At 39.0% G+C, this 10659-nt stretch overlaps 1 protein-coding gene across 1 annotated transcript; it reads right to left on the bottom strand.

Annotated features, from left to right (window-relative positions):
* Nucleotides 1-5541: 5541 nt before the first annotated feature.
* LOC147634073 (thiamine thiazole synthase 4, chloroplastic-like) lies at nt 5542-8800 on the bottom strand. The gene is made up of 2 exons (XM_086805175.1): nt 7002-8800; nt 5542-6394 (listed from the first exon to the last, which is right to left on the bottom strand). Exons 1-2 carry the CDS (start codon nt 7935-7937, stop codon nt 6227-6229), a joined length of 1104 nt encoding a protein of 367 aa, XP_086661301.1. The 5' UTR covers nt 7938-8800; the 3' UTR covers nt 5542-6226.
* Nucleotides 8801-10659: the final 1859 nt, after the last annotated feature.

Below are 10659 nucleotides of genomic sequence, written 5' to 3'. Positions count from 1 at the left end.
AATAAAAGCCCATATATGTTTCCCTAAACCCTTTTATCTAACCCAAAATAAAAGCCCATATGTTCCCTTAAAGCCTTTGCTACCCTCAAAAATTTCCTTGAGGTGCCTTTTGTCTAACCCAAAATAAAAGCCCATATATGTTTCCCTAAACCCTTTTATCTAACCCAAAATAAAAGCCCATATGTTCCCTTAAAGCCTTTTATTTAACCCAATATAAAATCTCACAAAAAGAAGCTAGCAATCTCAAGATATGATGTTATGAATCTCCTCGAAAATTCAAACAACATGCCACTTTGAAGCTCCCACTCAAGAAAATTAAAGTTACACCTACACTTGACACATGGCACACAAGGTAACCCTTACGGTAAGGGAATTATTTCATGAGAGAGAGTGTGTGTGTGTGTGTGTGTGTATGTTCTTCTCTCCTCACACACTCTTGCATAGGTGGCCACCTACTAAACTACTTTGCATGCTCTCAAAGCACCATGCTTGCATAGTCCTCAAATGTCATGCTACCACCTATCATGGTTTGTGTTGCTGATGCCTTCTTGACCTTAGTTGTTGGGCCTTGGTTGTGCCTTAGCCCCCCTTGGGATTACCTTGAAGGTCGACCTAGTTGGAACTCTACACTTCTCGACTACAGATTGGTCAATAAATAAACTTATATTTCTTGCCAATGGAAAAAGCAACAAATACTTGTCAAGTTTCTAGTTCCATTACCACCCATATGTGAGGTGCAGTTACTTGATAGCAAATTGATATAGGTTGGTTAACTTAATTCTTAACTACTTTAAGGGGTAGCTCGCATGCCAATTCACATGGCCATGTCTTCCACCTTCAAGCCAGTTGAATAGCTATCTTACATATAGCTTGCGTTCATAAGTACACTTATAAAATACCAAAATCTAACCAAATATATTTTGTTCAAAAATCTAACCAATTATCTTCTCTAAGGGGTATCTCAGGGGATGGACACATAGCGGGCTTCCCCAAGCGACCTTTGAAGCGAGCTTTTTTTGACAGCCAATCTCTCTCTATACCCATGTCACCTCACCAGGCCACCTCCTCCCCCCTCTAAGCCACCACAACCTCTCTCTCTCTCTCTCTCTCTCTCTCTCATGCCTCCTCTGCTCTATCAAAATCTATTCCTCTCCCTCCCTCTCTCTATGCATATAAATATCTCTCTTCCTCTCTCCCCCATTTGACAGTTCTTTGAAAGCCCACTGAAAAACCTCTTTTTAGGATTTCTAGGCCATTAAAATCTCCTCCTCTCTCTCTCTCTCTCTCTCTGTATGTATGTATGTATGTATGCATGTATATATATATATATATATGTATGTATATATATATATATATATATATGTATGTATATATATATATATATATATATATATATATACATATACATATACATACACATATATACATACACATACACATACATATACACATATACACATATACATATACATATACATATACATATATATATGTGTGTGTGTGTGTATGTGTGTGTGTGTGTGTGTATGTATGTATATATACATATACATATACATACACATACACATATATACATATACATATACATACATATACATACACACATATATACATATACATATACATACATATATACATATATATATATATATATATACATATACATACACACATATATACATATACATACACACATATATACATATACATATACATATACATATACATATACATATACATATATATATACATATACATATATATGTGTGTGTATGTATATGTGTGTGTATGTATATGTGTATATATATATATATACATACACATATATACATATCTCCCTTTCGCCTTCTCACTCTCAAACCATGCATTTTTTTCTTCTCTCCTCTCTTTCTTTCTTTCTTCGTCTTCTTCTTCTTCTCTCTCTCTCTCTCTCTCTCCCTCTCTCTCTCTCGCTCTCAAACATAGATTTATTTGCACGCAAATATCCAAAATCTTAACTTTAAGAAGAGAATCGTTGAAGGAAAAAACAAACAATACCATACTTACTAAAATAACTTCATGTACACAATTAAGAAACCTATGGCCATAGTCTAAGTTTACAAAAAAAAAACACATTTATTACATATGAAAGATTCATACAAATGAAAGATCTCTAACCAAAACGAGCAAGTCCACACGTTTACATCTTCTAGTTACCATGATTATTCTCGTTTACTCAATTTATGGCAACATTAAATAACGTATTACCACTTCTAAACTTAGTGTCTTTTTCTTGCACTTTCTTCCCAAGCTCCTCTCAAAGAACATAGTCTTCGTTGTCACTTATGTAGCCATATGCATGCCAACTCCGTATTGGAGTACTCGATTTCATATTTCATTGATATATATGTCCATCTTCAAACGGACCATCTTGATTGACTTTGTTCCATAGCTTTTGTGCTGCTAAACTCTATTGCATGCCCTCCAACACATTACATCCATCCCAGCTCTTATATTTCATTTGCACCCTTTGCTTAGACAAGACCATGAAGATGGCTTCTTTAATGTTTGACACAATGCTGCTCGGGTTAGACATGTTGGAAGGATGAGAGGGTGAGAGAGAGAGGGTTTAGGGTTGATGTGAGAGAGACATAGAGGGAGAGAGGAACACCTTATTAAGATACTATGCATTCAAAGAGAGAGATTACGGTAGATCTAATGAGCTCCAAGTCATTTCTTTATATAGTTTTAAATTTGTCTAATTGTAGCTTCTACATGTCACTTTCAATAGGAACCTCTTGTTTTTTGCTGCTTGCAAAAGTAGTGATTAAAGATACACCTCTCATTTTTTTGTTGCATGCAAATAGAGAGTGATTAAAGGAACACCTATCCTTTTTGGTGCTTTCAAACTGGGAGCCCGCAAGAGAGAGAGAGAGAGAGATCACCACAACCCTCCCCAACCATTTCATGGGGACGAGACATGGCCCACCTACTCCCAAAAAGGTGGCAAGCGAGGGCAATCGGAGGGTTGTAGTGAGCTTGCTACAACTCTCCCCGCTGCTTGGAGGGAATGGGGGCAAGGGCAGAGTCCCGGGGGTTGTCCACAACCTTCCCTACCACCATTGGAGGGGGGATGAGGGGGTCACTTGCTCCCAAGATAGATGAAACCAACCCCCCTTTCAAAGGGAGGGCAAGGTTACCACCCTCCCCTCCTCCCCTTGCATTCTTTGGACTCTCCTCCCTTTCCTTGCCCTCTCGAGGCCCCCAAAGAGAGGGAAAGAAAGGATAGAAAAAGGGGTAGAGAGTGTGTGTAGGCATGTGTGTTGAAGGAAGAAGAGAGTTTGAAAGAGAGAGAGAGAGAGAGAGAGAGAGAGAATACGGTTGCAAGGAGGGAGAGAGGGAGGGAGAGAGGGTGTGTTGAGAGAGCGACTGGGCAAGGCAAGGCAAGGCAAGGCAAGAGGATTGGAAAGGTGGATGGGAAGGGGAGAACCGAGATGGCTGCAATTGTAGAGAGAATAAAGGAATGGTTTGGGGAAAAAATCCTGCTTCATGCCCACATCCGGGTAGCTTGCATGCCAATTTACAAAAGCCATGTCTTCCACCTTCAAGTAAATATTAACTAATTTACATATATATTTATGTTCATGAGTACACTTTGAAGTAAGATTCAACTCCAACTAGTGTCAATAATCTATTTCCAACTAAGTATTGTATAGTCTATGTTTTGGAACCTTAAATTGGTATTGTTTCATTTTCAATGCATGCATGTCTTGGTAGTGATATCACATTACACAAGGTGAGAATTCAAACTTTGCAAAAGGGCTTACCAAGGAAAATTATCTTACATACATTATGTTCCTGAGTACACTTTGTGAAGTAAGAATCTAACCATTTATTTTTGGCAGAATTTCAATGTAGGGTTTATTCAACTGCAACTAGCGTCAATAAGTTATTTCCAACTAAGTATTTAAATTTAGGGCCATGGTTTGGAACCTTTAATTAGCAAATTGACATTTCACAAGGTGAGAATTGAAACTTTGAATAGGGCTTAAATCAATACACTTACAATGAAGACTAAGATGATGATCAACTATTTTCATGTCCACAATTTGAAAGGGAAGGACAATCGACCGACCTTAAATAAATGCGACTATGGTAAAATATACCGATTCGTCATGCTTACTCTACAATATTCTACTTCCCCCTTTTTAATAGGCACAGAGATGCGATCTTCCCATATTCTGTAAATGAGAATCAACTATGTGAAATAAGAAACAAGAACTTTAGTGATTATTATTGATAATTACTATTACCATACCATCTTCAAATCTTCGTATGATCTCTACCAGACATATCACAATAATAGGAGCTAAACAAGACATCTCACAATCAGTAGTTAAAATGAGGTGCTAGACAGGGTATCATTACTTATATATATCAAGAGTTTTTCTAGAAAAAAGGCATTTTTGTAAGGTTTTACTAAAAAGAAGAATATTTTTCTAAGCTTTTACCTCAGTATGTAATGATTAATGATGACAAATCAAGAATAAAAGTTTCATGATTTCACTTGAACGTAATGATTCATGAGTATTTTTTCTAAGTTTTTCCCTCAGGATGTAATGATTAATGATAACAAATCAAGAATACAATGTTTATCTAAAGTTTTACTTGAATGTAATGACTAATGCTTGAAAATTAATGCTTGAACAGGATGTCGTACATGCCTTTGTACATTTGCAAAGGCACTAAAATTTTCAGCAACGTTCACAATGATTTGCGAAGGCACCATTTTCATCTCTTCTATTACAAACAAAGGGGCACAATTTGTATTTCCAGTACCAAAAAGTCATCTTTACACACCATCAGCATGGGTTTTAAAGTCAATCTTCACTCTTAACTCACGCAATAACATTAATGAGCCGAGAAGACTAATTACAAGACTGCAAGTACCGACATTACACAAAATGGAAGCATCAAGATTTTTGCCACAAATCCACATCACTACGACCAGTTTTCGAGGGTCAGTGGAATGACTACATGCCACATTCACTCCAGTACCCATGTCATTTCATAAGCCCAAGTAGCAGGAGCGCTATATTTCTATTTCACCCCACAATCAAAATATAGCTCATGCCATTGCTCATTATCATTGAACAACTGTAGCTGTGTTTAGCCACAAGCATAATTCGATATACTTATAAGCGCAACTTCTGCACAAGGTTCGGCATGGGCAACTGAAGTCCTTCCTATACAGCTCCTCCTCATTGAGCAATTGCAGCTGTGTAATGCCACAGGCATAATTCAACCTACTTATAAACGCAACTTCTGCACAAGTTTCAGCATGGGCAAATTAAATCCTTCCTATACAGTATAGATAAGTCCAAACATAGTTAACAAAGAAACATTGTTTATCAAAAGGAACAAGAAGATCCTTACAGAGCACTGCCATCGGCATTAGCAACTAAGATCCCTTTTCTATACAAAGTACGCCCAGACACAGAGATGTCAAGCATTTTCCATCATCTCAAGGAACAAAAAAGAGCAGGTATGGAAAACATACCCTTAGAACACAATACCATTACCACAACAATATATTTCAATACAATCTACAATAATTCTCAAGGAACAAAAATGAGCAGGTCCAGAAAATATACCCTTAGAACACAATACCATTACCACTACAGTATATTTCGATACGATCTACAATAATCGCTGTCATCATTAAATACCATTGCTGACCAACCTTACTATGTACCTATGACAACAACTTCTCCAGGTTACTTCAATTCAGTCCACTACAATTCCATCCATTGCCTCAACCCTTCATATTTCACCAACATTTACTTCTCACTTTCACATATTGCTCATCTACATGCAGCAAATATGATCAACTTCCTCTCAGAAAGACCAACCTACCTTCCGACCAACTTACCTCCCCAAAGCGGATGCCAACGTTAATTGAATAATGCAAAACTCCACTCCAGCTGCATCCCTGCAAAGCCAAACAAACATGGGCACACTCCCTTCGCAGGCATTACCCTGATCAGGTTCTGAGGGTATTATCTCAGCCCACTTCTTGCAAAGTGAACACCCCTGGTGCCAACAGAATTAGGACCATAATCTTACGAAGAAGACCAAAGTGAAAAGCAAATCCACATTTATTTAAAGTCGTGTACATAGGAAACCCAAACAGATTCAACACTTTCTGAGCTGAAACAGGAAAAAACTAAAAGGACGTTTGGACAATCTATGCAGATGCGGAGGTTTCATCCTCTGCAAAGGCTAAAACTAAAGTTTCTGGATGCACTCCTCCAAGCTTGTAGGAGCCATCAAGGGCATTGGGGAGCCCAAGAGCCTTTAGTGCAAGATGAGCTGCTTTCTGCCCAGACACCATCATAGCTCCAAATGTAGGCCCCTGAAACAAACACAACCACTACGGTTATTTAAAAGTGCACACACACACACACACACACACACACACACACACTCTCTCTCTCTCTCTCCACATACACATGCGAGCACCTTCAGCGCGCATGCTAACACAACCATACCCAGAATCCAAGATGAAACCAAACTGCTTCGTACATTCTACCATACAGAGAAAAGCCTCAAAATGAATCCCTTTACGTTCATTCACTCAAAGTCTGCAAATCAGCATGTAAGCGTATACTCATTGAAAGAGCAACCAAAGCCAAGACTCAACATATATCCACACACCCCCCACCCTCTTTTCTTTCAACCCCCCATCCAAAAGAACACTAGCGGACTTGCAGACTATTGCATGTGCACACCTGAGAAATTCACATCTAAACCTTCAGTACTCTGCATGTGGACATCAAACCAAGGCCTCAATCCCACACACATACACACATGCGCATGCACACATAAAAGCACATACTGTTAAGAACAGTAATAGCATGTGAACACCTGCGTAATTCAGACCTACGAATCAGAGACGCTTGAACAACACCAAATATCAAATCAACGCAGGGCGAGGAAACGAGCCAGATGAAGAATCGTACCATTCTAGGAGACCCATCAATCTCCGCCACCTCCATGCCAGTGACGATCATGCCGGGGACGACTTCACGGGTGAACTTGACAATAGCATCTTCAGCAGTATTCATGTCAAGGGCCTTCATGCCAGGGACCTTGTCAATCATGCCAATGCTCTTCAACCGCTTCACACCAGTGGCACCAAAGGGGCCATCATGCCCACATGAGCTCACCACCACCTTGGACTCCATCACATTCGGGTCCATGCAGCTCTGTGTGTTATGGTTCATGGACACAAGCGCCCAGTTGGTCACCACCCCAGCCACGCGGTTCTCCTTGATTATCAGATCCTCCGCCGCAACGGCGTTGAACAGTTTCACATTGGGCCTGGCCAAGAGCTTGCTCATGATGGTGGACGTGAAGAGGGCGGCATGCTTGATGACCACATAGGTGTCCTTCTCGTCGTAGGGCACACCAATCTCATCCAAGAAGAGATGGGCAGGCTTCCGGACGACCATTGCGGAGAAGAGCTGGCCACCAAGCCAGGCACCTCCACCAGGGCTCACAGATTGCTCAACAATGGCCACTTTCACATTGGGGTTTTTGCTGAGCTCGTAGGCGCAGGAGAGACCGGCGGAGCCAGCGCCGACCACGACAACATCAGTGTCTGCGTGGGTGATCATGTCGGTCATGTAGCGGCGGGTCATTTCGCGAGCGACGGTGGATTCTCGGATGGGCTCAAATTGGAAGGAGGAGAGGTCATAGCTAGAGTTGGAATAGAGGGCGGCGATGGCGGGGGAGGAGCGGACTTGAACGGAGGGGGAAGAGATGGAGAGGGGGGCAAAGAGGCGAGGGCCAGAGAGAGTTGAAGAAGAGGAAGAGAGGGATATTGAGCTCTTTGAAGAAAAGTCTGCGAATGCAGAAGAGGAGAGAGCTGTGGAAGCTGCTGTAAGGCATGCCATGGCCAACACACAAGGGAAACTGCAGGCGCTCACAAAGATAGGGTTTCTGCCTTCGCCTGTGAGAAGGCTTGCTTTATATAGTGAGGAGACGACCGCTTGGGCCTTCACACACGATTTTTTTTGGTCCAAAACTTCTGCATGATATTTTGTATATATCCCTTTTTTTTAGTGGAATAATAATCTCATATATCCCTAAAATGTTCTTTTTATTGTTTTAATTGTAACATTTCTATTCTCTATATATATTATCTTAACAAAGAGGAGGAGGAGGTTCTAGGAGGTTGAGGTAGAATTTGAATTTGGAGATTGGAGACTTGCAAGCACGGGTAGTACCGGGAAATCTCACCTGTGGGGTGCTCATGATCGCTCGCCATTCCAATGGTGAGTGTGGGAGATGTCTGTAAATCCCCTTATACACCAACTTTCCCACATCAAGAATTATGTAGATTCGAATATTCCCTTCAATTGATCACACACTACACTAATAGAATAGAGGGGCTACACACACCAAAGCACAACAATTCAATGGCCAACTATGTCTAAAATCGGCATAGTAGGGGCTTTGCTCGCTTAAACATGCCTCTCCTAGCATGAGAAATCTATAAATTTTTGGAACTGATTGTAATGGAAATTTGACAACTCCATTAACTTGGCCTTGAAAACCCCTCCATGTTTTGTAGCCTCCTTATTGGGCAAGGTTGACTCAACATATTATTCTTGTTAAGATGCCTTTTCTTTGTGTTGCACACCTTGTTGTTCAAAAAGTTTCATCCCAAAGAAAAGGATCCATCATTTTGTTGACAATGTCATGGTACTCATAATACAAATGGCCAACCTCTTGCACAATGTGTAACGCAATTTGTAGGAGGCTTGTTATTGCTCTCTCTTTATGTATGAAGCAAGAGTGAAAATGGTGTTTTATAAAACCTTTCAAAGAGTATCTTGATGTATAAAGAACCTTGCTCTTTTTCTTCATGGATGAGGTAAGCAAGAGCGAGCCTCATACCTTAGAGAACTTTTTTAAGTCACTCTTGGAGAATGACCACAACTACTCAAGCAAGTTGGCCTTTTGTTTCATCATGGGATTTTACAATGAAGTTGAGGCTTGAAGATTCAATTAGTTATGTGAGTAAACATTGTACAATACAAAGCTTGAATGAGTAAAGTTGAGGCTTAAAGATTCAATTAGTTATGTCATTGTACAATGCAAAGCTGGAATGAGGTAGAAGGGCACATTGAATACATGAGCATAGATAAGAATGTATGTAGTGTACACTTATGGTGGACACCCTACTTGTATAAATAAGAATGTATTTAGTGTACACTTATGGTGGACACCCTATTTGTATTTGAGTATAGATAAGAATGTATTTAGTATACACTTATGGTGGGCACCCTATTTGTATTTGAGAATAGACAAGAATGTATTTAGTTTACACTTACATATAGATATTAGCTTCTTTTATAGCACCCTTATGGTGGACACACTATTAGTTTACACTTACATATAGATATTAGCTTCTTTTATGTTACCCTTATGGTGGACACACTATTAGTTTACACTTACATATAGATATTAGCTTCTTTTATGGTACCCTTATGGTGGACACACTATTTGTATTTGAGTATAGGTAAGAATGTATTTATTTGGTGTACACTTACACATAGATATTAGCTTCTTTTATGCTATTTGTATTTGATGCTTAAAATCATCTATTGCATGTTTACTCATAAGAAGATGTCTACAAAGAAAACTATATTCATCTCATTCCATTCTAACTAAATATGTAATGTTTGTAACTATATGTAACACTTAGATTATTCGACTTGCACACTATGAGCCAATGTGACAACATTGAATCGACTTGTCCCAAGACTTGTCTAAAAAAGAAAAGATCACCGTTAAGGGGATATTCTAACACTATACTCTTATTTGCACTTGGATGCACACTATGAGCCAATGTGACAACATTGAATCGACTTGTCCCAAGGACTTGTCTTTTAAAAAAAAAAGAAAAAGATCACCATTAAGGGGATATTCTTACACGATACTCTTATTTTCACTTGAATGATAGCATTGGAAATCAAATATGGCATGGATTAAGAAACGATGGGACTAAGCAACCTTTCATCTTTCATAAGAGTGACCCCTTTAATAGAAATTTAGTACAAAAGAAGTAACAAAAGTATCTTTAAAAAGTTAGTACTTAGTATTGTGCAAAAAAAGTACATTAACATAGATCACTCAAGATTGTTGATTGAGTAGAAGAACCTTGAGATAGACCCTTCCTCCAAGTATTGGCCATGTGATTGACTACTAGTCATTTACATGAGTTGTTACTATCCATAAAAACAAGACTCTACTAGAAGCTATTGGAAACAATGCTAGCAAAATTGTCCTTAATTTATTTGGTTGAAATTGGAAAAAGATACTGATTTGAAATTTAAATTGGCCTTGAAGTTAAAAATTGAGATTTTTACAATTGGAGTGATAATATTGATATCTATACATTTTATTACGAAACCAACCAAGTTTAAGACTTCCCTATATTTTGATTAGTTTTTATTTTAGCATTGAAAGGGTAAGAGATGCAAATTTTTAGCATTGATTGAAAGGGTTAGATGCAACATTGTGAAGAGAAAGAAGTAAACCTAATCTAGATGGATTGTTTGATTGGGGGGGGGAGAGAGAGAGAGAGAGAGAGAGATTGAAGAAGAAAAA

Source organism: Cibotium barometz, chromosome 11, assembly GCF_041138505.1.
Source record: "Cibotium barometz isolate CiBa-2024 chromosome 11, ASM4113850v1, whole genome shotgun sequence".
NCBI classification, from domain to species: Eukaryota; Viridiplantae; Streptophyta; class Polypodiopsida; order Cyatheales; family Cibotiaceae; genus Cibotium; species Cibotium barometz.
The sequence above is the reverse complement of the archived record's forward strand: the minus strand, read 5'-3'. Positions and strand labels throughout refer to the sequence as shown.

Coding starts and splice junctions, on each gene's coding strand:
- LOC147634073 (XM_086805175.1), bottom strand. CDS start 7,937: ATGGCATGCCTTACAGCAGCTTCCACAGCTCTCTCCTCTTCTGCATTC. Junction 6,395..7,001: donor TTGATGGGTCTCCTAGAATG/GTACGATTCTTC, acceptor TGTTTGTTTCAG/GGGCCTACATTTGGAGCTAT.